This window comes from Cynocephalus volans, chromosome 7, assembly GCF_027409185.1.
Source record: "Cynocephalus volans isolate mCynVol1 chromosome 7, mCynVol1.pri, whole genome shotgun sequence".
NCBI lineage: Eukaryota > Metazoa > Chordata > Mammalia > Dermoptera > Cynocephalidae > Cynocephalus > Cynocephalus volans.
In genome coordinates, this window is record NC_084466.1 from 154,967,983 (window position 1) to 154,995,677 (window position 27,695).

General features: G+C 48.3%; 2 protein-coding genes across 8 annotated transcripts in view; both read right to left on the reverse strand.

The window, feature by feature from the left end:
* Positions 1-1,183: 1,183 nt before the first annotated feature.
* Positions 1,184-8,629, reverse strand: MMP21 (matrix metallopeptidase 21). The gene is made up of 7 exons (XM_063103520.1): positions 8,468-8,629; positions 6,642-7,152; positions 5,861-6,000; positions 5,570-5,711; positions 4,267-4,524; positions 1,746-1,918; positions 1,184-1,483 (listed from the first exon to the last, which is right to left on the reverse strand). Exons 1-7 carry the CDS (start codon positions 8,627-8,629, stop codon positions 1,184-1,186), a joined length of 1,686 nt encoding a protein of 561 aa, XP_062959590.1.
* A 9,390-nt stretch (positions 8,630-18,019) lies between these two features.
* UROS (uroporphyrinogen III synthase) overlaps positions 18,020-27,695 on the reverse strand; it is a 34,805-nt gene continuing 25,129 nt past the window's right edge. For 2 of the 7 annotated variants that reach the window (XM_063102411.1, XM_063102409.1), the window contains 3 exons: positions 26,682-26,767; positions 25,606-25,704; positions 20,513-20,780 (listed from right to left, as the gene is read on the reverse strand). In XM_063102411.1, the coding sequence (XP_062958481.1) occupies positions 20,643-20,780; positions 25,606-25,704; positions 26,682-26,767 (323 nt within the window). In that variant the 3' untranslated portion in view covers positions 20,513-20,642. Of the gene's footprint in view, positions 18,707-20,315; positions 20,781-25,605; positions 25,705-26,681; positions 26,808-27,695 lie in introns of those variants that run through there. The other 5 variants (XM_063102416.1, XM_063102412.1, XM_063102410.1 and 2 more) reach the window with 5 other exon arrangements.

The window sequence follows — 27,695 nt, forward strand, 5'->3', positions numbered from 1 at the left end:
AAAATCTGTTTGTAATTACCTGATTTTAATTTAAACCTTAAAGAACCTGTTTTAACCATTTCTTTAGATGAAATGTGATATTTGTGGCCTGATCATTGAGGCTACTTTTAATTTCATTGCCCAATTTTTTTTTCACATAATTACATATGACATTGGGATTTTTGTGTCAAGAAGAGCTGAGAGCCATATTATGTAAAAGATGAAGGGACATAATGCCTATCCTAGATATACCTGATACTGGAAAAATTGTTACCCAATTAGCTTCAAGAGTTTTATTTTGGTAGTCTGGCCTTCAGACATGTAAAGTATACTTTAAAGTATAAAGTATACTTCAGTCATAAAGTATTCACTGCTTTGCAGGGAGAGGAGAGCACTAAATGAATAAGAGTAGACCAGAAAAGCTTTTCAGGACCACTTGGGATACAGGCCTGTGTGTTCACACGGGAGAACTTGTCTGGCCACAGGGCCAGAGACCACCCCCGGGATGCAAAGTACCAAGGGCACGGGGCTGGAGTTGGGAGAGGCGGCAGGAGCTACCACTGGGTCTGACTTGTGGCAGGACACAACTAATGAACTTTAGTTTCTTTGACTACAGATTTGTACAGCAGTGTTTGTCCCGCCACTCTGACAGAGGTGTGAGGATCAGGAGAGAAATACATGTGAAAACCTTTTGTTCACTGTCAAGTATTAGAAAAATACATCGTTATAACTTGGAGTTTGGATTGAATTCTGTGACCTTTCCCAGTCAATCCCTCAGTTTTAAGTGCATTAAAAATCATCTCCATGCCCTTGGTGGCTTATTGACTCATGGCTTTAGCTGCCTTCCCAACGCCCAAGAATGGGGGGGGTGTTTGGGGGGGAGGGGCAGTGTTGGGACCTGGCTCCAGAGCACCACAGAGAGCAGGAAAAAGAGTTAAAAAGACAGGTTCCTCAGGATGCTTGCTTTTTTTTTTTAGCCTTTCCTTAAAAATGAGTGAAGTTATTTGGTGTCTTATTTTTTGTGTGAGCATTTGATTTTTAAATCACATATTTTAAAAACTCAAGTAATGCTTTTTCCATTGGCTTTTAACTTAGGGAGCCATACTTGCTTCGGCTACTAAAATCTGGTTTGTTGTCTTTGTAAAAGAAATCAGACTTTTGTAAGAGATATCCTATGACTATCTCCACTTTCCTCTTTGTCTCATTACATGTTCAGTGTGGAAGTATGGACATCACAAACGTCAAACCACTTCTCTGAAATAGACTTTTTTGGAAGTAAACCATTAGAAGGCAGACGAGAATTCTGTTGTCTGTCCTTGTCATTAACTACTTTCCAGTATGCATTGCCTTTGAAAAAGAAAATTGAGTTGTGTGCATAGGAGTAGTAAGCTGAATCTATACTTCTGAAAGGATGGTCTTGTGGTTTTATTGCTGGAAAAACTTCAGTAATCTTCTTTGGATAAGAATTAAGTACTTGATTTCTGTTGACATCAAATGCAAAAACCTGCAAAGCAAATTAGATAGACTGGCTTTTCTGAAAATCACTGATTTTTTTTCAGATTAATTTATAGCACTAAGGTTAGTAAATCTGACTGCACCAAATTCTTTAGACTTGAAGTTATTAATGATTTTCCATCTGTAATTATCTGCCATTGCTATATAGATCTGAAGTAAGTGAGAACAGCATTTAACTAGGCACTTGGTCATCTGACCAGTCTAGTTAAGGGTGGCAGAAGCAGCACTAGTTTAGAGAGGCTTCTACTTACAAAGGACTCCTTGAAGAAGTAAATTAACTGCTGTCTTCGGTGATAAAAGGCAGTGTCCAGGGGACTTGGGATGCCAGGAAATCCTTCTGAAATCGATTTGGGGTAGCGTTTTCCTTGTTCATCTTCTGTGTGGGCCTGATCCTTGTCACTGTCGTATCTCCAATATTGATTTCCTGAGAGCCAACCAAAAAATGTTTATGTGGCTTAGTAATATTAAATCACAGGGAACATGACAAAGAGGACAACTTTCAAGAAAGGTTCCAGGCAGTCATGTGTGATGTTCTGCCATGATTCCAGGAGAGAGCAGGACTTACAGCATCTGAGTGAAGCCTCACTCTAATGAATGATTTTCCCAGGCCTTAAATTACTTCTAGATTTGACTCCAACGATCCATTTTCTTTCCCGTTCACCAGTGCTGCAGTTAGAATGTTGGTTGCCTTTCACAGTGAATCCCAGCCCATGAACATCATCATACTGACTCATCAAAAGCAAAACAAAACAACAGATATAATGTGGTTTTTTCACCTCTCAATTTTTTTTCTTCTTCCTTTACACTCTAGAGATCTTCATTTTATTTATTAGTCAGCCATGGGTTGGCCTGAATCATTTTTCTGTCCTAGTTGATATAAGTCCTCTTTTTACAGAAGAAATCATGATGCTTACTGTTGGATTACACCTTTATCTAGTGTTTTAGAATCATCTAGTTCCACCAACACCCCCATTTTACAAATAGGGAAAGTAGAGAGAGTGTGAATGACTCACCCAAATTTAGACAGCCAAGCGTGAGTCGAGTGCAACCCAGGACTCCCGAGGACTCCCGAGCGAGACTTTACTCACTATCCTATGAAGTAATATTTTGTAATTTTGCTCCATTTTGTTTCAAAGTCCAAATGCTAATTTCACGCTCTGAAACAGTAGGGGATTATTCTAGACTTTCCTTACTGTTCCTAATCCTGAATATTTGGCATATTGCCAGCATACAATAGACTAAATCCACTGAGTTAGATGCTTCTGTGTTCACAGCTCACAGAACACATCAAGCAGTTACATTCCTTAGCAACCAAATATTCCATATATTTGGAAAAGTTCACCATTGAGAATAAGTGACATGTCCAGTTGGCGATGCAGTTCACTCTAACTGGAATGTTTTTTTTTTAATTTAAAGTATTCACAGCAAATTAAATTTAAGGTGTTTTTAAAGCTCCAAGAATAAAATACAGCTGTATTATAGCAGTCCCCACGATGATCTAATTCAGTAATTAAGACTCTTTGGATGGTGCCAACCTAAACTCCAGCTGGGACTTCTCCAAGCACCGACAGATGTGCTTCCAAGTCTGAAAGACCTGAACTGTAAGTCTGCCATAGGTGATTTCTTTATGAAACTAAACTAAAATAATTCTTCCTTTGTGTGATGTGAGGAAAATTAAGACCAAACTTATATGTAGGATCTTTACGAGAAAATTTTCATAGAAAGTTCCTTCAGTTTGGCTCTTGCCTTGTTAACTCTTTCTGAATAACTTAGAGTAATAACGCTTATATTACTTACATACATTACAATAATGGTTATAAGGATTCGAGCAGAGGGAGTGTGCATGACTTATCTCTGGGTGGGAAGGGGAAGGGAAAGGCAGTAGCCACGGCATCGTGTTTGTGACTGGACTGCGTGCTGTTTGGTTTTGCAGAGGCAGCGTGCCTACAGGAACCGGGCACGCAGTGCTTGACATAAGGCAGGGTGTGCACAAGCAGCAGCCAGACCTGCTCTCCCCTGCCTGCTCACTGTGACCCCAGACCCCAGCACCCCAGCTTCTGCCTCCCAGCAAAACACCAATCTTCCCTATTCAGAATTGCCACTGATTCTTCACTGCCCGCTGGATGAAGTCCAGCCCCTGACCCTGGCTTTTGAGGCCAACCCGGTCTTCCTGACCTAATCTCATCCCGGGTGAGTCCCCCCAATGGACTCAGCTGTCTCACAGCTCTAAGGCTTTGCTTCTGTCTCTTGTCTCTGACCGCTCCCACTTTCTCACACCCATGCCCACCTCCCCACGGCACACACACCATTCTGGATGCCCTTTCTGGGAACTCAAGATCTGGGAAGTCAAGCCCTGACTCCTGGTGATGCCAGCATCTGATTCCAGGTAGCAGTGATTACCTCTTCTGCTTGGTCTATGCTTTAAAAACATACTTCTATTGGAAGGCTTCCAAGATATTTTTTTCCTCTGGAACCAAATTAAGACTTCTGTAGGGCAGCGCCCTTATATTTTTTCGGCAGCCACCTCAGTGCCTAGCAAAGTGTGTTCACTCATTCATTCATTCAATGACTTCAGTGTCTTCTTAAAAAGATCAAGGGATACAATTCAATCCCTGTGCTCACAGAACTTAATTTCTGTCAGATGGAGCAGACAGAATTTAAACAAGCAGTTACAAGGGCATTCCACTAGATTCCTTGGTAGGGGCTCAGAACAGTTATTATGAATGTATTTGTTTAATAAGAGGAATGAAGCCATACATTCAGAACCTTTACCTTTAAAAAAATAACGTTCATCTCTTCTCCACGTCCAGATGTGGATGAAAGCATCTATGTTCTGTGTGGGGATCCCATGCCAGCCAATGGGGATTTGGATAGGGTCCCCGTAGCGTGTCCTGTTGTTTCGATTTTCATAAAGCCAGTACCAGCTGTTGCGGAAAAAATATGTGCTAAATCTCACCGTCACTTCCCCATATTGGTTTCTCTCTTTGTGAATCCAGTCAAATGCAGTATCAAATGATCCTTCACATGAACCTTAACAAAAAGAAAAATCCAGCCATTTGTCACATGGTGCATAAGCCAACTGTTCTGCTTTCACGTGTGACTTGAACAGAGACCAATGCAAAGCTGGTGTTTTCTATTAAAACACCCTAAAGCGAGACACCGTATAAGATTGGAAGTTGGCTGAGCAGAAGGAGCTGGAGGGACCCAGGGTGCCAGTAACAGTCCTGCCCACGTGACTTATTCTGGCTTCATGATCATAGTGCTTTGGGTCACTCTCAAAAGTGTCTCAATTTGCATGCTAAGTTACGACCACCCTAAAGAGAGCTAGCTGACACCTCTTTTGATGGACAATCTGACTTCACTAGGGGGAACAAGTTTGGTTCTGGGCACACACACGAGGGGTTTCCAGTGGGGGAAATAAACGTGTCCTTTGTTGTCCCCAAAGATGCTGGGTACGGAGAAGAGAATGTGAGTAGAACAGAAATGGGGATGGTCTCTGTTGGGGACCTTTAAATGGAAAAGAGAAGAATAGCTTTCCTTTTGGGGGGCTTCTATGCTAAATCATTAATTACTTTAATTAACTAATTAACCACTAGGACTTTGGTCTGAACAATTAAATGAAGATTAAAGCTTATCCTAGCTGGGCTAAGATCTCTGCCTTGGGACTGCAGTAAACTCCTTTCAGTGGCTCTCATGGGCTGCTTGGCATGGGTGGCCCAGCTGTGTCTAGAAGACCACTGTGTTCTCCCCTTTCCTCCCAGCCAATGTAAGTGGTGCATGGAAGAGAGGACACAGGAGGGACTGCCCATGGGGAAGGTGCTTTGCTCTCCCCAGTGGTTACAGTCTGGGCATGACCACTTTCAATCAACCGAGCTAAGCAGCCAGCCCGCGTGAGCACTTTCCACTAAGAGAATGCATCACGGATCGAGAGGGCAGCTACTCTCGGGCAACATCATTGTACAACTTTGCTCTTTGGGGACCAGCTTCCCAGTGAGGAGTGAGTGGGGTCCCGCTGTGCGCTGGAGCACTGAGTGTCCTCTGAGCTCTGGGGACGACCTCCCCAGCACAGTCTTACCGTACAGCTTTTGAATTGCTTTCCTGTCTGACCAGTCCAGCTCAAACGCAGACTCCTGCGGACTGTAATTGGGCTGCATTATGGATCCCGTCCTGTAGATGTGAGGCAGGCCGAGGACATGGCCAATCTCATGCACGGCCACCTAGAAGGGGAACAAAAACCCTCGGGGCTGGCTGGCCTGGGCTTTGGAGCACCGCTGGGACCCACCGCTCGGTCGCAGAGGGCAGGCGGTGCTTGGTGCAGAGCACAGGGAACCAACGCCCTTTGCCCCGTCAGCCCCAGGCCACTTACTTTGAGAAGGCTGATGCCCGCATCGCTGCTGGGAGGCGTGAAGTGCTCGTCGTCGTCAAAGTGAATGTCTCCCAGGCGCCAGGCATGTGCAAACTCCTGCCCGCTCCCGTCAAAAACCCGAGGACAGCCCAGGTGCCGGCCTGGCGGGGGACAAGGGCCGGGGGAGTGAGACCCAGGCACAGACCCGTCCCCCCCAGTGTGGCCGGTGCGGTAAGAGTGTGGCGCTGGCCAGACCAGTGGCTCCTAAGACCTGATGGCCGAGCGGGTCAGAAGGATACCGGATCTCAGCCCTGACATCTCTCTGGGCTTTCAACAAACCGTGTCCCACGTGCTGTCCCCTGGGAAGTTAGTCCGGGGAGACCAGCAGGGCAGCCGTGAGCAGCTTGGCTCACAAATGGGCCGCGGAGACACCTCGGGTGTGCACGTGCAGCCGGGGACAGGGACGGGTGGGCTGGGGTCAGCGCCACACTCGCCTGCCTGTCAGGGCGGCTTTGATGGGCACACTGAGCTCTCCGGTGACCTGAGTGTCCCATGGGGCCGCTCCAGGCTCTCTGCAGGGTGATGAGCCCGTCCCCTTCCCAGTGAGTTCTAATAAGGCAACATCTACAGAGGGTTTAACGCTGCCCCCGCTGTCACGGGTGTCACCTGAGAACAAGCCCAGGAGGTGGGGGTAGGGCCAGGCTTCTGCAGGTGACAGGCGAGGTGACTGGCCCCACCACGGCGCGGTGGCCTGGGGCCTGCGGAGGGGGCAGGGCGGGTCACGAAGTCTGCCCCTTCGTACCTCTCCCAAAACCCAGCTTGATGTCGACGGTGGCCCCGGGGGCGGTGAGGTCCTCGCGGAAGTGCAGCGGCGTCACCTCGCTCCACATTCTGAAGGCCAGTGTGAAGATGGCCCTCTGCTCGTGCAGCGACAGCTGGCCGCTGGGGGCCTCGCGCGCCAGCCTCCAGCTCAGGGTCTTCTTGGAGAAAGCCCTGGCGGCGCCCGGGGCCGGCGTCTCCTGTCGCCTCCTGCGCGGCAGCAGCGTTTGCAGGAAGCGCCGGGGGCGGGCCCGGGGCGGCGGCGACCGGGCGGCCGGGGGCGGCGGGCTCGTGTCGGGGACGCCACAGCGCGGCCGGTTCATGGTCGCCAGCGTGGCCGCATCCAGCTCCCCGCTGGCCGGCAGCGCGTTCGCCCGCTGGAACCTGCGCACGGCCTCGGCCAGGGCGGCGCCCGCGGGGACCTTCGGCGGCCCCTCGGGGCTGGGACCCCCGGCCGCGGGCGCACCGGCCCAGCCGTACCTGGACAAGAAGCGCTGCGGGAGGGAACGCGCCCGCGTCAGGGGACAGGGGACAGGGCACGGTCCCCCGGGTCCCCCAGCGCCCCTGAGTCTGCCCTGCCTCAGCGTCTGCGGGACAGAGACGGAGACAGAGGAGAGACAGACAGAGAGACAGAGACAGACAGAAGGACAGAGGCAGGGACGGAGCGAGCCAGCCACGGGCAGCATGGCAGGCGCGAGGCCTCCGTGCATGCGGGCCCGGCTGGCCAGCAGGTGTGTCCCGAGAGGAGGAGGGAGCCACGGCGGAGGTGAGAGATCAGGGCTGGAGGACACGTGCAAGGCCATGGGAGGCACGGGAAGCCGTGTAAGACCGGGGGTGGGGGTGGGGGTCACACCGTGCAGGAGGCTGCAGCCAGGCGTGTCCTGAGAGCTGGGAACTAGGACCAAGGGGCCTGGGAGAGGTTGGGTCCCAGGACCCGGGGCTTCTTCAAGTCCACACAGAGGGAAGGAGGCAGGTCCAGGCTGTTAAGGGCCAGGCCCCAGCTGTGCAGCCTGTTGACAGCTGAGACAGGCCTGGCCCCGGCTCCCCTTCCTCACCGCCCTCCACCTCCCAGGGTGTCCTTGGAGCCAGGGATCAAACTTGGAATTCCTGACCATCTGTGGATGGCGAATGGTGACTGCCAGGACCACAGCGTCCAGGGCGCATCCAAGGGTTTCATCTGGTCCACTCCCTGGCCCCACCCACGACTCTCTCTAGGACGGCCTCTCCTCCAGTAGAACTCTTCCCCTTGTCACCAGAGGGCCAGGGAAGTCGGTGGATGCCAGCCCCTGGACAGCTCTGTTGAGGATCCTCAGTATTGCTGTGTGGGGGATATTTGTAGGGACCTGTTCCTGTCTCTGTATCCACAGAGACTGGCATGGTGGCAGCCAAGGAATGTCATCGGAAAAGTGCCTTAGCCACTTACAATATCACATGCTTGCATTTAGAAAGGTACTTGACATTTAAGTCTGTTGTCTGTATTCAAGTCTGTATTCACAAGGCAACATTAATCACTGACTAGAGGCTGGCCCACGGGGCTGTCAAGCATGGATTCATCATCGTTCCTATAAGAGCCATGGAAGCCGCTTTTCCCAGGAAGCCTGAGTAGCTCCCTCCCAGACCAGCCTGCCTGGCCCTTCTCTGCCTTGGCCTGTGCATGTGTGTGCATGAGTGTGCGTGCATGTGTGTGCATGAGTGTGCGTGCATGTGGGTGCATGAGTGTGCGTGAGTGTGCGTGCATGAGTGTGCGTGCATGTGTGTGCATGAGTGTGCGTGCATGTGGGTGATCCTGTTCTTCTGTCCTTCTCCTACCTGAGCATCATGGAGGTCAGCGATGGGCTTGGCCTGGTGCAGGGGCGACAGCTGCAGGTCCGAGTGGTCCCGGCTATGGAAGAGTGCCTCAGGCTGGGCTGGCTGGGGGGCAGCAAGCCAGCAGAGCAGCAGAGTCGGACGGAAGATGGAGGCAGTGAGCATGGCCCGCTCTGAATCTCTGCCCTCCCTGCCTGGTTCCGTCCCCGTCGTCTCTCCTCCTTAAGGAGCGTGGCCTGGAACTGCTTTTATAAGCAGCCACGGAGGGAGCTCGCAAGTTTCCAGGCATTTTGCACTCAGCCCTGAAGTGTGTCCCCTAGGAGGCCACGTGGCAGGCCCTGGAGGTGCCGCCTTTGAAGGCCCCAGGACCACCTCTGTTGTTGAGGTGAGAACTCCTCCTCCCCTGGCCTCCTGTGTTTACAGCATCCTCAGGTAATTACATCCCAAAGTTGCAAATGCCTGTGGATTCCATTTCTATGGTGATGTACATGTGGGCAAGTTTGCTGCCTAAATGAGCGGTAGAATTGCTATGAATTTCCATAGCTTCTGTGACCGAGGCACAAACCCTCCCCCTAACAACATGCAGCTCAGAATGGGGCCTGCATCTACAAAGCATGACTTAGTCTGTGCATAGTTCAGGTCAACTATTTTTTCTTGGTGGGCTGGGGTTTGGGGATTTTTAGTTTGTTTCTCGGACTTTTTTTTTCTGTTTCTCTTATTGTTTTTGTTTCTCTTTATAAAAAAATATCTAAATTAGTAGATATTGTAAATTTTAAAAGTAGTGAGAATAAAGGGGAAATCTATGATTCATTTCAGTGACCATTCTTGCAGATACATATGTATACATGCATAAAGAAGTATTCGTGTGTGTGTGTATAATTTTATATAAGCTACATGTTTTCTATTCTAACTCAGCAGAATGTTATGGGCACTTCTGTGTTTCTGAATGTCAGTATTTGTCATCCTAGTTAATACTGCATGTTGTCCCGTTGAATGGGTTAAGATTTTTATATGAGGGTAAACTAGAACCACCTTAGGTTCTAGAACATACCTTGGCCCACACCTCCCACTCGGTTTCCCCTCATGGAGAAGCCAAGAGTCTCTCCAGGATCCTGAAGACAGAGCCTTTCCCCCAGCGGGCTTTCATTCCAGCAGATCAAAGCTGATGGCCTCCAGAGAGTGCGGGCTGACCAGGCCACAGCTGTCCACAGGACTGACCATAGAAATGTGGACACGGTGATTACACCACTTGCAGGCCTGAGCTCTAAGACCCTCCAGTTCTCCATGATTTCTCTCTTGCCTCACTCCTGGCCAGATGCAGAGCATCTAGTGGGAGTAGCTGGGTCCCTGAATGGACATGTGGAAGGCCCCCCTGGAACACTTGATTGATCTGCGAAATGAGCAAGAAATAAACCTTTCCTGTGTTGAGCCTGAGATTTGGGGTTGGCTGGTGCAGCAGTTACACACCCTGACTAATACCAGCCCCTAAACCCTCACTCCCTCCCCAGAAGGACCCTTGACATTCTTCTCCCTCCTGTGAGCTTTGCCTCCCACCGAGGCCACAGCTCGCCCTGCCCCCTCGCCAGTGGAGGCTGCACAGGTCCAGGGGTAGGACTCCTGCGAACTCATGCCAGTTTGCTGTGTCACCTCCAGCCTTGCTGGTGGCAGTACTCTCCTGATGGCCCAGGCACCCTGTTCTCATAGAATTCTTCTGTAGCCCAGGTTCTCTGGTTGTCCTGGCAGACCCTGGTGTCCACAGGGAGGAGAGACACACTGCTCTGGCCTCTCTGCTCCTGACTTCCTCCCATTGGAAGATTGTCACCTCCACTCCATCTGAGCCACCCACTGGCCTGGCCTCACTGCCCAGTGCCCCTGGCTGCTGCCTCTGGAACCACAGGTGCAGGTGGTCCCCTCAAGACTGCTGCCCACTCTCCTTGGGTCCCATCACTCCCTTGTCCCTCTGGTGCAGCCCTGTGACCCCAGCCAGACAACGGCCTGAGCAGCCTTCTGCCTTGTCCCACTTATCAGCTTCCTCATGCCCTTGGTTTTTCCTCCGTCTAACTTGTTGCACTCTCTCGGTCTTCACACAGATTTGCCACCTCTCTCCCCTGGGTGACAGAGATGCAAAGGATTACTCAAAGCCCATTTCCTCTGAGCAGTGAGACACACCGAATAGATTAACATCCCAGAACCCTCAAGAGAGAGGCATTCCTCCTTTGGGAAGTTAACACCGAACTGGGGCTCTGTCTCAGTATTTATTCTCCAAGCCAGAAAGTTACAGAAAAGCAGCACAGGTGGAGTTATGGCTAAGTATAGTTTAACAATAGAGGCTGGTAATATCAGTGAGATAACAAAGTGACATTCCATAATGCAATTTGCAAAAGGTTAAGTCAATCCACCAACAAAAGCTTGTTCTCAGCAAACATTTTCTTTCCCTACAGCAATTTCCTTAGTAGGTTTACATAACAATCAAGTAAGGTTAACCTGCACCGAGGACATCTACTCTTTGAGCCAGCAATTTTGCTGTGTTACAATTCTTTATCTATATCAGAGTCTATAGCCTGAGGAAAGTTTCCTGTCTTTTGCAAGGTTAACATTTCTACATGTAATTTTAAGAAGTTAGGCTAAACCTGAAACTGCAGGGCTTTGGAAACCAGGCCCTGTGAAATACATTTGCTTTATAAATGTTAGAGTACTCCACACTAACTTAGATCTATGGACTAATTTCAATCACCCCCTTGCCCGAGAGCCTTCCGCCACCCTCGCAAGGAGGACCCCAGCGCCGCTGGGCCTGGCTCTTCACCTCCTCTCTTCTCCAGGCTGCTTGTTGAGACCTGCCAGAGAAAATCAATGCATGTGACACTCCAGTTCCTTTCATCTGACGGGCTCCTGCAGTGCTGGGCAGCCTCCCCATCTCCCACTTTTCCAGGGGGCTGACCCTGAGGGGCGGGGGGTGGGCAGAGGATGGGGAGGAAAAGTAGGGCAGATGCAGGTCCTGCTGCAGGAACTGCTACCTCAGCATGTGTGGAGAGGCTGGAGGAAGTGAGGTAAGGCCCTTCAGGTGCTGTCATTGGCAGATGAGAGCTTGGAGTTTCATATCACAGGTCTCATAAGAACAGCATGTGTGGGCATGTGTGGCCATTACTGAGTCATTCAGTCATCATTCAGCAAGTACCGATGACTGTTGCAGGGTCAGGGATTAGAGAAATGACCCTGACCTCATGGAACTTACTTTCTAAGTGGGGGAGACAGACAATAGACAAAAACAGTACAAATAGTGACAGTTGCTGAGAATATAATTAGGGAAAGTGAGTGCCTTGGGGTGGCGGAGGGGAGCCAACATTAAGGTGGGCAGGACAGACTTCTTGTGGAGATGAAGTTTGAGCAATGACAGAAAGAGGGACACAGTCACATGTGACTGGGGATTTGGGGATTTAGTATATTTTAGGCAAAAGAAAGGGCAAGTGCAAAGGCCCTGAGGCAGGAACGAGTTGGGCATGTCTGGAAGATAAGGGAGGGTAGTGAGGCTGGATGTGAGTGCAGGGGAGCGAGGTGAGAGGTGAGGACAGAAAAGAGAGCAGGCAGTGGTCACATGCTGAAGGTTCTGTAGGGCAGAGGACGAGTTTGAGTTTTATTCTCAGTTCAGTTGGAACTTTCTGAGTGGAGAATGACATGCCTGACTATTCTCAGAGAAACTTCTGAGCAGCTCTGTGGAGGTCTGAGGTTGCTGTAGATGGGACCTCCTGGGTTGAAACCTTCCTGCTCACTGTCAACCTTCCATGTTGTTCTGCCTGTGCTGCAGCCCAGGACCCTCACAGGGCTTCAGGACAATGGGCTTCCTGGGAAGGGCACAGTCCTAGAATGCGACCCAAGGGGTCTATTCCTCGTTGGGTCTCTGGATCAGGTGCAGGGCTGCAAGCCAATGCTGCAGTGGCAAGGACAGCACCTGTGATGCCAGGAAGTGCTGCTCACGAGGAGCCTGGACACCCACCAAGGTCCATGCACAGCCCATGTTGTGGCTGTTATAAAATATGGATCCAGGCAGTCCTGTCCATCCCACTAGCTCTGGCCAAAGACTGATTCTGAAAGTCAGATCTTAAAGCTTGCATGACAGCTGTCCCTATTGGGAACAAGATGATCTCTCTCAGGATTGCTGTGGTTTGAATGATGGTGTCTTCCAAAATTCATGCTGAAACATAATCCCAGCGCAACAATATAAGAGGTGGGGCCCTTAGGAGGTGATTAATTCCCTCATACGGATTACGGCCTTCACAGGAAAGGCTTCAGACAGCACGCAGCCCTGTGCCCGTCTGTCTCTCCCACCACAGGAGGACACAGTGTATAAGGCACCATCGTGGAAGCAGACATTGGGCCTCACCAGACCTGAATCTGCCAGCATTGATGTTGGACTTTCCAGCCTCCAGACTGTGAGAAAATAAATTTCTATTACTTAAATATTAAACAGTCTCAGCCATTTTGTTATAGCAGCACAAATAGACTAAGACAGAGATCACAGGCTTAAGGATTCATTATTGAAGGAACTTGTTCCCTAAAAAATTTTAAAAAAATTTTAGTGTGCACTCGGCCTCATCAGCTCCGGATGATTAGACCTGGCGAAGTGTGCTTACCATTCTCGGAGCATTTTTCCCCGTTATCACTAGGCCTTTGAATGTGCCGGCTTCTCAAGGGTCAGAGCATTTGATTAACCAAATTACTTATTCCAGGTGAGCTGGATTTCAAGGAAATCGGCTAGATTTAGGAAGAAAAATGTCAGAGGAAGGTGTGTGATCTACAATAAAGACAGAATGAGAAGCAAGGAGCTCCTGGTCTGTGCGGACTACTCCCTGTCTCTGACCCTGGGGAAAAATTTGGAAGCTTCTAGAATCTCCTTGAACCATGAGATGCATGACCTAGCGGTCAGTGGGAAAATTAAAAACTTTTTTTCCTAAAACACATTATCACAAAATGGGTTTGTACATTCTCAGCACTGCACAACATAACATTTTGAAACAGTCGTTCTGTTAGGAGATCATTGAGCCTGATGTACAGTGAGGGGTCAGTTCTGACCAAAAGTGAACAGAGGCCCAGGTGTTTGGGAGTAAAACCACCAGCTCCAGCACAGGTCTGCTTGTTATTTATAACTGCACATTACCACCTGTGAAAGGGTAAAGATTCTTCCGAATTTCTATCATTTTGCCTTTCAGTCCCTTTTCGTCAGGGTTGGACTGGATCGATCTCCTCTTGCCTGAGCTGGGAGCTCTCAGGGTGATCCCTTGTTCACTGCCGGTGGCCTTGGGGACAGTGAGGTAGGCCTATAGGACTCCAGGACAGCTGTAAAGGGGCTAGAGTTCGGGATAATTAACTTGGAGCTCTTTTCAAAATGTTTTTCACTTTATTTGGAGGGGAGCAATTTTCCATACGGGTGAAACAAGATGGGGACCCTGCCACTTCTCTTCAACCATCTGAGTGTGGAAAGTTGAGCCTGTGAATAGATGGCAAATCCCAGGGCCTGGGGCATGCAGCCTGAGCCCCTTCCCCGTCCTGCCTGCACCTGGACGGCTGGCAGCGACCAGGCCAGACTGTCAAATCCAGCACTGCGTATGGCTGGCTTTCCTTCATCTGTTTTATCCTTATTTAACATTATTAAAGTATTTGGGAAGGAAAGGATTGGATAAAATTTTGGAAGAGGGAGAGAGTATAATCTATAACGGCATGATTTGCTGCAGCTGACAACCTCCAGACAGCAGTAAGAAACAGCGTTAAAACTATAATCTAACGCTTTTTATGTCTTTTCTTAAGAACTTTGAAGAAAGATATCAAAATCAATGGCATCAATATGAAAGGCTGAGACAATTGGAAGGAGGCAACCCTGAGACTGCCCTGTGTCCTCATCTCCACTGTCAGGCTCCCAGTGAGGAAGCCTCAGAGAATGACATTGAGGCAACTGTCCCCCAAGAGGGTGACTCCCCATGCCTCCTCTGCCACCATCTAGTCCTGTGCAGCACAGACTGTCTATACCGAGCCCAGCTGCCTCCAGACCTGCTTGTGTGAAAAAAGCGAAGGAATCTAACCTGGCAATGCCAGGAACAAATGCTGCTATGAGTTGATTTGTTTACTAGCGGTACATACATGCTAATTTCAGACGATAATCATAGGATTGTCTCACCTGATTAAGGCCATATTTATATTATGTATTACATAGTGTTATACACTTTTTAATAAACGTGCAGCTCTGAAAAATCCTCCATGCCTCTAGTAAGTTTTCCTTTGTGGCAGTATTCTTTCCTTTTATCCACTTTGGGACATGAGGCAACTATCGTGCCTCATATTGCAATATAAAAAAGACAGCATAGAAAATAAAATGAGAGCTGTAAGTAATTTAACAAAAAGGAATAACACTATGCTAAATGCCTGGAGTGAAACAGTAAAAACAGCCGAGAAACAAGTTTAGATTGAAGCTTCTTAGCAGCCTGGGCAAAAATGGAAACTTGGTGTCTCATCTGGCAAAATCCATCCACGGTGCTGTTTTGCCTAGACTATGTCAGAGGAAGACTCTATATGAGACCCTGAGAAACCCAATGAATGTCTTCAGCCTTGAGTTTGCAAAAGACACAGAAACCAGTCTCAAAAAATGGGCAAGTTATCCATCAAGGTTTTTTTTTGTTTTTTGGTTTTTTTGCAGCTGGCCAGTACAGGGATTGAACTCAGGATCTTGGTGTTATCAGCACCATACTCTAACCAACTGAGCTAACCAGCCAGCCCAACATCTTTATTTATTCAGTAAGTTTTCAACTAGTTTTGCTCTGAGAGCAGGACTTTCTGATTAAGGAGATGCCCTCAGTCTGCTGGTCAAACCCAGCTCTTCTCAGGTCAGTTGCCAAAGCAATAGCAATGGTGCCAGCAAAGAAGTTGAGATTTCCCAAGTGTGATGGTTATCTTTATGTGTCAACTTGGCTGGGCCAAGGGGTGAACAGATAGCTCTTAAAACATTACATGGGTGTGTCTGTGAGGGTGTTTCCGGAAGAGATTAGCATTTGAATCAGTGCACTAAGTCAAGAAGACCCACCTCACCAATGTGGGGGGGAACCATCCAACTCGTTGAGGGCCAGATAGAACAAAAGGTGGAGGAAGGGCAAACTCTCTCTCTTCTTGAGCTGGGACATCCACATTCTCCAGCCATTGGACACTGTCATGCCAGGTTCCTGGGCTTCGGACTCTGGGGCTTGCATAAGCAGTCCCCTCCTTTATCAGGCCTTCAGACTTGGACTGGGAATTACACCGTCATCTGCCCTGGTTCTCAGGCTTTCAGACTCAGACTGAATAAAACCACCAGCTTTCCTGGTTCTCCAGCTTATAGATGGCAGATGCTGGGACTTCTCAGCCTCCATAATCAGCAATTATGAGCCAATTCCCATAATAAATCTCCTCTTATCTATCTATTCTATTTATCTATGTATGCATCCATGTATCTATCTATGCATGTTATCGGTTCTGTTTCTCTGGAGAACTCTGACTAATACACTGGGAGAGAGAAACCCAGGAGCAGACTAGTGTCACAGGTAGAAGGAAGCTCTCTGCCCTGGCACAGATACGGAATCTGGCTGGTTATGTGGGATTCCTTTCTGCCTCCAGAAATACATTTTTATAGGATTTGGAGTGTTTGGGTAGGGGGTGGGGGAAAAGGGTAATTAACCCCCCCAATCCAGATGTTCGTCATGGAATGGGCACTCTGTAGAATAACTCAACTTGGTGACAGGCCCTGTCGGTGTGAATTATAAAGAATTTTCCATATGAAATAAAACAAGCCCCTGTAACCTAGGTTACGCCACAAAACTCAACTCAGTGCTCTGAACACATCTGCCGCCCCCTTTCCCATCTGGTTCTGGTCCCCCCCACCCCCTGATACTCCTGTAAAGCTGCTACATATGAGCCACATCTGAGATGCTAGGATGAAGTCAAGAGGTAGCTCCTTCCGTCATGAGCCGTGCCTGGATTTCTTTGCTGGCTTGCAGAGCAAGTAGCATTTCAGAGGGTTCAGGAAGCTTAAGTAGTGGAGAAACATGGCACCTGGGAGGAGGGGGCAGGAAGGAAACATCTCAGGCCCAGGTCCCAGTTCCTGCCCTACCCTGACTTGCTGGTCATCGCTGAGGAGTCACTCTGCCCTTGGAGCTTTTCTCCCATCTGTCAAGAGAGGTTTGAGCTCTCGCCTCCTAATGTTTCCATTGCAACTAAGAAAAATGCTGCTATATCACACTGGAGGTAGAATCAATAGCTTAATGTTGGTGATTAACAAACAATGTGTAAAATATTCTTATTGATAAATGAATTAATACTGTTCTCTGCTGTGTCTCAGTTGAGAAATTTATCTAGGGACAAGTGTCACCAAACGGGCAAAGGAGATTCGAAACATTACCCCTGACACCTAAGGAGTCCTAGGCCTCTGCTAGGTTCTTAGGGACCAAAGATAAGTGCAGTTCCTGCCCTCAAGGGGCCCAAAGACACCATGAAGAGAACAAAGTCACAGGCTCTGGATTTCTTGAATACAAGAGAAATACCAACTTTTGTCCTGTTTAAGTCACTATGATTGTGAGGTTTTCTGTTAGTATCAAATCTAATCCTAAACAATGAAATAATCAAGCAGAGTAATCAAGTCACGGTGGGCCTTGCAGGGCCAGGCAGTGAGCTGGCCAGTTCTGCAGGGAGGGTCCACCCAGCCTGAGCCTTTAAGATAACTAAACCCATCAAGGCCACGTCCCTCCAGGTACTTATCATTTTGCTGGAAAAAGAAAACAAAACTCACCATTAACTAAACTCGGAAATTATTTATGCAAGCACCTACTGTTTGCACAGTATTGGGTTGGTCGAGCTGAGTGTCCAGTTGGGGCAAGAAACATGCTGTGAATCGACTGGCTAAAAAAGTCACATTGCAAAGGCGGCACCAGCACAAAGCATGGGACACAGCAGGAGGAGGAATTAGTATGAGGAGGGGCAAGTGGGAACAGGAGAGTCTTCCCTGGGGAGAAGGCAATGGAGCGCAGCCTCACGGGGTCGGGGAAGTGGCGGAGGGGAGGCCCAGGCTGCTGGAGAGAGTGGCCAAGGCTCAGGGGTATGAGCACATGTGTGCTGTGGGACAGGCAGTGGGTGACCAAGCTGGAAAGAAAGGCAGGCCCTGTGTTTTTTAAATCCAGCTGGATTTCTCTCTTCTTCCTTCTGCATCACCTCCAGTGTGCTTCCTTCTCCACTTCACACCACGCTAGAGGATGTTAGTGATCCCACTCTGGCCATGATGGACCCAATTCAGGCAATCCAGTGGTTTTCAAATGCTGTTGCATACTGGAATCACCTGGAGAATGTCTAACAACTCCAGTTGCTTGGGTTTTACCTAGAAACCAGTCCAGTAGGTTCCCTGAGGGTGGGGACCTGAGCAACTTAGTTTTCAAAGCACATCATGTGGCTCTGATGGGCAGCCAGTTCCCACCTCATGGTCTAATCTATTTCACTTTGATACTGTAGAGACGAACATGTGTACAACGCAGTGCTTTCCCAAACTGTTTTATTTAATACTCTGGGACAAGTGGTCACTCCAAGCAACCATCACCATGACCCAGTTTCAGAGCAACCCATAGCCCCAACCATTCCCTCAGGCCTGCTTGCATCAGGCCTGCGCCCATCCCTGCATATGCGTGCTTCTCCCAGCAGACTGGCCTAGTCCTTCTGTGGCGCTTCTTCCTCAGGATGTCACCGTCGAATTTCCACCTGGTCTGCTGCTCACTCTAACTAGCAAAGCTGCAGATTTCCCCATTTGTTTCCTATCGTGTTCACAAAATTTAGATGAAAAAGCCCAGGGCCCCACAGGGACCAGGGCAAACCTACATCCCTGGCCAGGGCCCTGGGAAGGATGAAAGTGGCTCCCAGTCACATGGCCACAGGCTCCTGTATGGCTGACTCAAAGCTCCAGCAGGTTCCCAAGCACAAATGCTTCTCAATTTGTTGTATGACTTTGGTCAATTTCCAGAACCCTGAAATGGTTATTTTTGAGAATTTTGTCCAGTTCTGCCCTTTTTTTCTTTTGGAGAGGATGTGCCTAACCCTTCACACCTAGAAGTCTTTCACGTGTTCAATTTTAAATTGCAAAGTGTACAGGGTCTGCCCTGAGATCAGAGCAGATTCACTGCAACTTCCTGTACCACTTGCATCTGCGATCCCAGAGTGACTCTCAGGTCTGTGGCAGTGGCCTCAATCCTTGAAAGTAACGGGAAGAAAAGGTTAAATAAATAAAAGCCGAGAAGGAAAATTATGTTCACTGCATTTACTAAGGCAGTGAAGTGGACTCCTGTGGCTCAGCAGTTTTTCTACATAACTTTTAATTCTGTTCATAACCCTGAGGTTTTGTTCCTTGCACCCTTTCCCTAGCTAGAAGTTAAGAAATAGAGTAGGTGAAAACTGAGAAGATTTACAGCAATTTGGCATTGCTCTGACCTCCAAGCATAGGATCAGGAGACTCATCTCATCTGGTTCAGGTACTATCGACCCCATAGGACAAGTCCTTTGTGGCATGAGCTGCATACTTGTTTTACACGGTAGAACCATATTATAATCTGTGATATTTTAAAGTTAGTTTAGCCATCTCTGGTCCCAGGAGGGGACATTAAATCAGACCAGACTCAGGACATTCCTGTAGTGACCCTGGTGTGATGATCCTGGCAACCACTGGCTCTTACATGGCTGATGCAGAGAAGCTTTAGGGAGGCACAGGGGGGGTGGATGTGATGACGGACCAGTCCCTTGGCTTCCTTTGCTGTTGGGTCCCTGGAAGGTGCTGCCAGAGTCCTTGGACTACTTGGGGCTGGGTTTTTCCCCAAGAACAGATAAGTCCTCTAGAAAAGGGTTCTTTGAGAATGGGAAGGATTTTAAACAATCTAGATTTGACTTTCAAACCAGAAAGAAGTTTGTGGGATAGATTCCGCCTATGTATCCCATGATTCTGACCAAAAAAAGAGGTCATCATGGTACCTATGCTGCAGAATTTCTGTCCAAGTCACACCACCAAGATTCGTAGTCAAGTATCACTGGATACCTCTGATATGAGGTGGTTTATGAATTTTAGTAGTTTAGGTCTATGTGCTTACACTCACAAATCCGTTTTTAATTTGTCCTGGTTCTGTCATTCACTGGCTGTGTGACCCCAAGCAAGTCATTTCACTTCTTGAGCCTGTTTCTTCACCAGAAAAATGGGAACAATAGTAATATCCACTTCCCAGGGTTGCTATGAGGAATGGAGATCGGACACGTAAGCTTCATGCATAGAGCTGTGGCACACGATAGCTGCTCAACCCAAGACACCTTTCAGCCCGATCACTCACGGACACAGAGACATGCTGGCAGCACAGTGATCTTTCCTTCACCAGCTCACATGCTATTAAAAGACAAACACAGGTTTCACTTAACCCCACTCAAATTCCAAACCAAGATTTAAAAAGTGGAAATAAATTTGCGGACAGATTTTTGAGGCCTTTCTCCAGGGCACTGTGTTTGCAGATGAAACTTTTCTAAGTCAATATCAACCTCCCCAGCCTCCAGACGGCTGGAATATCAAATGATCTGACTGACCAACACTGCAGCTGTATTGCTGAAGGGAAGAAAGTCAGTCTGTATTTGAATTACAATTGTCCACAGCTCACAAACAGGAACTTCAAGGTCCCTTTTATGGGATGAATAAACCTACTTCATACACAGCAAATTTTATTATTCATACCAGGTTTGTTGGTTATCAGAGACATGCATATCTGTTTCCTCCCTGAACACAGCTTTGCAGAGAAAACCATACACAGTAAATAACAATACACACTCATTAAGCACAAGTAGCCAGTGTGGTTTATTTGATTTCCTTACTGCTGGGCACAGGAAGCTCTTGCAGGGCCTGGGAGTTAGCGTTTGCCCAGGCTAGGGTCCAAGGAGAGCAGTCATGTGCATGTGGGCTTGATGTCTGCCCCAGGTCCAGTCCCAATCCCTAATTCCTGATCCCTGGTGGGTCCACTCAGGCTTGAGGCAGGGGTTTGATGGTGGCAGCTTCCCGAGAGCCCCTGCCCGGTGCCTGGCTCCATCCCAGAGGCAGCAGCAAGCTTCTCTCACCAGGCTAAGGAAGAAGGCACAGGGCTGGGCTACAGGGGTAGCTGACTCAGCAGCAGCCATGGGGCTGGAGTACCGTCCTAATACCAGTGGCCAGGGCGTGTGGTGTGGGGCTCTTGGCGGTGCAGCTCACAGGCAGGCCCTGGGCAGCCAGGGCACGAGCCGTGGTGGGGCCAATGGCTGCAAACTGCAAGGAGGGAAGAGAGAACAGGGCCTCAGCACACTATCAGGGATGGGGAAGTAGATGACGGATGTGTGCAGGGGCATGTCAGCCAGCCTTTCTGTTAGGACATCACTCCTTACGTGAAAAGTTTACAGAAATGACGATGACACCTGACTTGAACCCAGCTTCATGGTCTGCAAAACACCTTTGCATCCACGATCTTACCACAGCTCCATTACCATCCTGAGTGAGAGCATGCTGTCCCCACAGCTCAGATGAGAAGCAAGGATTGAGGGCCCCAGGACTGGCACCTGCCATCATGGCTGCTTCTGCACAGCCCTTCTTTGGAGGCTCCACCTGAAGACAGTTCTCTGCTGGGTGTCCAGGGCCTTGGGTGGGATCAGATGGAGTGGGCTGTGGCAGGAGCAGTGACTGGATCCCTCAGGAGAGCAGAGCAGTCAAGACAAGGTGTCTGGTGCCAGAGGGTGAGGGTTCCAATCCCAGCTCCACAGGACAGTGGTCTTGGCACATGGCTACCCTTTCTGACCTCCATCTGCTCATCCATAAAACAGGAAGGGTAACAGGACCCTTCCCTGGGCTGCTGTGGGGATCACTGAGGTGAAGGAGTAGTGCCTGGCACAGGCACACGCTTGATGACTGCCAGTGGCTGCTGCTTGCTCTATCATCATCATTCCAAGCTAGCAGCTCCATGGCCCGGGCCTCATCAACAGGATACCTCTCTCTGAATCTGAACAAGCAGCACATGTTCAATGCTCATGTCCACAGCCAAGCCTTGGACTGAACATTGTTTCTGTCCTGACTCTGCCCCTTACTAGCTGTCATTATAAGTCACTTAGCCTCTATGACCCTCAGGCTCCTCATCCACACAAGGCAGCACAATTACCCCTGCCTCACAGGACAAGCGTGGGGGTTAAGTGAGAAAACATGCAGCTTCTGCCAGAGAGAGGTACTCATGCCCCTCCCTGCTCTGGATTAGACAATGCAGCTGCGTGGGAGTGGGTGAGCATCCTGACAGTGGCGGCCCTCGCCAAACACTCCTCTCCATCCTGCCTTTCCAGATACTGGGAGCCAGGCGGGGTGGTAGTTACCACCTCAGGATGCTGTGGGCCTGATGCTCCCCACTCCAGGGCAAGTCAGGATGAGAGGAGGGAGGCATGGACTCCTGGCCCCATCCCCACACTACCAGCCTGCTACGCACCCACTGCTTAGGCAACTCTTACCTCCCGATACACAGAAAAACTGACTCAAAATGGATCAAAGACCTAACTGTGAGAGCTGAAACTATAAAACTCCCAGAAAAAAACATAGGAGTAAATCTTCATGATGTTGGATTAGGCAATGGTTTCTTAAATACAGTACCCAAAGCATAAGTAACAGAAGAAAAACTAGGTAAATGGTACTTTATCAAGATTAAAAAAACTTTCATGCTTCAAAGGACACCATCAAAAAAGTGAAAAGACAACCCACAGAATGGAAGACAATTTTTGCAAATAATGTATCTGATAAAGGGCCTTGTATCCAGAATAAAAAACTACTACAAGTCAACAACAAAAAGACAAATAATGTGGTATATGAATGGGCAAAGGATTTGAGTAGATATTTCTACTCAAATGAAAAGATGCTCAACGTCATCAGTCATTAGGGAAATCCAAATCAAAACCATACTGAGAAACTACTAGGATGGCTATAACCATAAATACAGAAAACTAACAAGTGTGGCAAGGATGTGAGGAAATCAGAACCCTCACACACTGCTGGCAGAAATGCAAATTGGTGCAGCCATCTGGGAGACAGTTTGGTAATTCATCGAAATGTTAAAGTTACCATTTGGTCTAGCAATTCCACTCCTGGGTATATACCCAAGAGAAATAAAAACATGTCCACACAATAAATTGTATTTAAAAGTTCAGGATTATTCATAGTAGCCTAAAAGTAGAAACAACCCGAATGTCCAGCAACTGATGAATGGATAAATCAAAAGTGGTATAGCTACAGAATGGACTATTATTTGGCAATAAAAAGGAATGAATTAGTGATACATGCTACAATATGGATGGACTTTGAAAACATGATGCTAAATGAAAGAAATCAGTCACAAAAGACCACATATTATATGATTCCATTAATATGAAGGATCCAGAATAGGCGAGTCCATAGAGACAGAGAGTCTACTGTTGCCAGAGACTTGGGGGGAATGAGGAATAGGAGTGACTGCTAATGGATACAGGGTTTTTTTGGGGGGTGATGAAATGGTCTGGAATTTAATAGTGGTAATCATTGCACAACTCTGTGAATATACTAAAAACCACTTATTTGTATACTTTAAAAGTATACATATTGAATTCATAGAAAATGAATGTTAAGGTTTGTGATTTATATCCCCAAATAGCTGTTTTTTTAAAAAAAAACATTAAAAAAGAAACTCCCAAAGAATTGGAACCAGCAAATTGCAAACACGATTTCAGCAGAGGGTGGGGTTATCAACAGTTAGGTCACAAAATGACTGTTGCACTGAGCCTTTTACTCCCTCTGAATTCATTAAGTGATCACAGGACAGTGCCCTATGGAGCAGAGCAGTCTTCCCCACACTGGGCCCCTGGAAGCCCAATGCTAAGGTTCTCTCCCACCACTGGGCAGCACCTGGGGAAAGAGGGCACCAGCTCGGGTGGGGGAGGTCAGCAGGCCACATTCAGAGTCCAGCTCTGCCTCTGGCTGGTGACCTCTAGGCACAAAGATGGCCACCTCACAGGCTGTGTGGGAGTCAACTGAGAGAAAGCAGGTGGTACATGGGAAACTTAGTTGCTTTTATTAGTTTGGTGATGGGGGTTATGAATTTTCTCACCTGCTGCTTTGGCCTGACTCCTTTCTGGCATTTATAGACAAACACATGGTCTTCCCAAGTCAACTCTAAATAGCAAGTTCAGGTCAGGAGTCACCCTGTTAACCTTCTGTGACCTACCTGCATGTTGTGTAGTGCTGTACAAACAGTGGGTCCTACAAGACTCCTGGGGTGGAAGGAAGGCCACCTAGCAAATGTGGGGCAGAGCTGAGACAGGGAAGCCAAGCTACCCAATCCACGGGTCTAAGGACTGTGTCCTCTGTCAACCTCAAAAACACCTGTACGAGCCAGGGCTAAGTCCCAGTAATAGAAAATGACTCCCACCAGATACATAGTGCCTTCGTGGCTTCCAAAATACTCAAGGTAACTGTGAGCAATGCCAGCTGTCACTCTTTCTCTTCCCTAGCAATGGCAGAGCCATAGACCCTGGTGGCACACTTCACACTGGTGGGTGGTAAACTTAACCGCTGCAGTGAGAGGTGACTTCTGGCTGCTAAGAACCCTCAAGGATATCTGGAAAGTTCTAAAAATGGGCAATGACATATTTAAGATGGGCGCTCACTTAGCCCCCAGCTGCTGTGCCGTCCTGGACAGGCACTCTAAGTTTAGATTTCAACAGTTCATTTGTGCTTCTAAATATGTTTGTTTTGAAAGAAGGAGTATAAGTATATAAATCTTTTGTTCTTCATCGAGGTAGACAAACACTTAGAAGGCTGGAGGGGATCCTGTGTTGTTTATATTACCAGGCTGTCCAGGCATTTTGTGGCCATCATGTAACTTACACGAACACTTACTACAGGTCCAGGAGAGAGGAGGCGTGGCACACAGGAACAAGGACTGGGTTGGCACCAGCCCCATTACTAATCCCAACCTCCAGTGTGCAGTAAGCGCTCACTACGTGCCAGTTACCGTGCCAAGCACTTTATAGGTCTTATCTCTTTAATCTTTCTAACTGCAAGATTCAGATATCATTTTCCTTCCCCAGACCCATGTGTGAGTCTTGGGCCTTCCAGTAACTCATGATATGATTTTGGCAAGTTGTTCCACCTCTCCGGGCCTCAGTTTCCTAACCTGTAATGAGGACAGTCACCCCTACTTTCCTGGATACCTACACCTGGACTGGTGAGAGAACTTCATGAGATTCTACCTAAAAGTGCTCCTACCACTGATCAGTAGCTTCTGAGACCATGATGAGGTATCACCATGGCTACCAATGTGGAATCAGTCTTCCCAGGTTCAAATTGTGGCTCTTCCTTCTTGGTAGTGTGACCTAGGGCAGGACACACAACTTCATCTTTAAACACTTCATCTTTAAAACTGGGAAAGCAGTCTGGACTCCCCAGGTGAGATGCACCTGTGATAAGGCAGTTTCCATAAAGCCCTTCACTTTGCCTGACTGCAGTGAGTGCTCAATGGTGGTGGCAGCCTCTGTTCTTGGGCTCTAGGTCACACCCCCACACTCTCTCCTCAGTCCCCCTTGAGTCAGTTCAAGGTCATTTCCATTACAGGCACCACAAGGGTTGTGATTACTTGTAGACTCATAACAATTATAGTTCCTAAAAAGTGTGAATATAGATCCATTAAATTAAAAGACATGAAGAAAGAGAACACTTTTAGAATAGATAACAACTTCAAAATATATAAATGGGAAAAAAAGGAAGGAAAGGGTGCTGACACCTGTACCAAGCCCAGAGCTAAGGACTTCATTTGAATTTTCTCACCTAATCCTGAGGCTAATCCTATGCAAGGAGGACCATACACATGGCCATAAAAGACACAAAGGTGTAATTATCCCCAAGTTACAAATGAGGAAACAGGCTCAGAGAAGTTAAGCACTCTGTGCAAGAGCACCAGCAGGAAGTGGCACTGCCTTTCCAGTTCTACAGAGCTGCCATCAAGGCATTTGCTGGGCCAGGAGTGCTTTGACTTGACATGGAAACTCTAGGATAATTAACAAAGATTAAAAAAAAAAGTCCACGAATACCTTACCTTAATTTGATCCATGCTGTCACCAGATAACTCTTGAATATGCTTGAGACTGTATGCAAGGCCAGAGGGACTGAAAAATGTGATGCTGGCTGGAACTCCCTGTCGGGAAGAGAAAATGAGATCAATGCCTGGCGCTGAGACTGAGCAGAGAGAACGCTCCTCTGGCTCCATCAGCAGGAACTCCTCCAGCCACAGGCAGCCTCGGTGGTTTTACAACAGGAGAGGTTCCTGACTAATGTTTCACTCTTTACTCAATTGAGGCAGAATTCTGGTAAGGAACTGTTTAAGAGAGTAGTTTGCAATCGGAGAGGCTGGCACTGCTCCCTGGTCACTCTGACAGCCCCCAGGTCCATGTCTACTTGGCCAGAGGACACGAGCCCTATGGAGCCCACGTGGAGCCCAGCAGACTGAACAGTGCCTCTAGCTCCTGTGGTCAAGTGGCACTGGTCAGGTAAGGCAGCAGTCTTGCCGGCTCCATCTGGAAGCAGGGCAGACAGCACACAGAGCGGCCTCACGGCCTTTCTGCATTTGGTTTCTCCTAACAGGACCCCCCAGTATCAGGCAAGGCATTCAGAAGCTTTCCTGGGAGAGGACAGGGAGGGGTCCTACAGAATGTTGAAGACATCAATCAATGCAAATAAGAGCTATCCAGTCTCCTGTCTAAACCCACCTGAGGCTGCCATGGCCTCCCAAATTCTATCCAGACTCCCCGGGGCACTGTAGGCTCTCCCCTGTGTGGGCCCAGCCTCCCTTTCCAGCCTCTGCCCCAACAGCTCCAGCAGTGCCCCACACGATGAAGCCCACTATTTACCTCAGGCTTGTATATATGCTGGATGCCATACAAAGAACTTTAGGTAGATTATCTTCTTTAATCCTTACGAAAACTTACTACATGGGTTTATTCTCATTTCACAGCCATAGAAATGGAGCCTCAGAAAGGCCACATCCTCAAAGGCACATAGCTGGGGATGACAACCCCATGTAGAACCTACATCTATGAGCTCATGCCCCTCACTCTGTGCTTCCACCATCCAGGTGCCTGCCCCGCCAGAGCTTTGCCTGGACACAACACATACCTGTTTGGAATAGTAGCTGTTCAGATTCACTTGGATTCCTGGGTGTGGGATTGTCTGATAGACCGTTATGCTTTCCATGGGAATCCCTGGGTACAATCCAAACCAGGAAACAGGAAACAGCCTTTACTGCATTGTGAACACAATGGAGCCTCCACATGTCACTGGGCAGGTGGTGGAGACCTCCCAGTGCAGCCACCCTCCTGGCACAAGCTATAAGGAAACTGAGGGGCCGGACTAAGGGCAGGAGGCCTCGGCCAGCCCTCTGCAGCCTCCGGAACACTTCCAAGGAGGCTGAGATGGCACAGAAAGGCAAAGGTCCAGAAACCACAGCCTTCATTCCTACCCATGATGCCTTTTGCTCCCATGTTTGTGTGGGTCTGTCCACACAGGACTGTCCCTAGCTACTCCATGAATCCCACACAGACAGGATTCATGATGCCAAGAAGTGAAGTCCTAGGGCAGCAGCTGTTGGGGGAGGCCATAGTCAGGAACCCCAGCTGGTCCCAGCTCTGCCTCCTGGCCACGTGTGCCCTCTCCGGACCTCAGAGTGTCCAACTGTAGATGAACTGATTAGGCACTGGACCCTCTTACATTCTTTCCTGTGCCATTCAGTGACTCTGAACATTCCCAAAAGGTTTCAGGGCTAGTGGTGAGTGTGGAGGCACTGAAGTGACAAGCACAAATGTTGATCATATACAGATTTACCAGGGGCAGCCATACAGCAGGCAAAACAGCATTATGTAGCGAAGCTTCAAGTTTATGAATACGAAATGGGATAGGAAAGAAAATCTCAGAATTAAGATCATTTCAGCATAAAACAGCAACTTAACACCATTTCATATACAAAAAATACCTAAAATAATAAATTGAAGTATCAAACCTCTGATTTGTATATGATTTCTTTAAGGATACTTGGGGCCAAGTGTTTTTATTTTCTCCTGAAATTTTCTTGTTCCAGAAAGGCTAATGGTTTTGCTGATCTTATTCTCTAATGTCCTCTGCTTTCATTCCTGG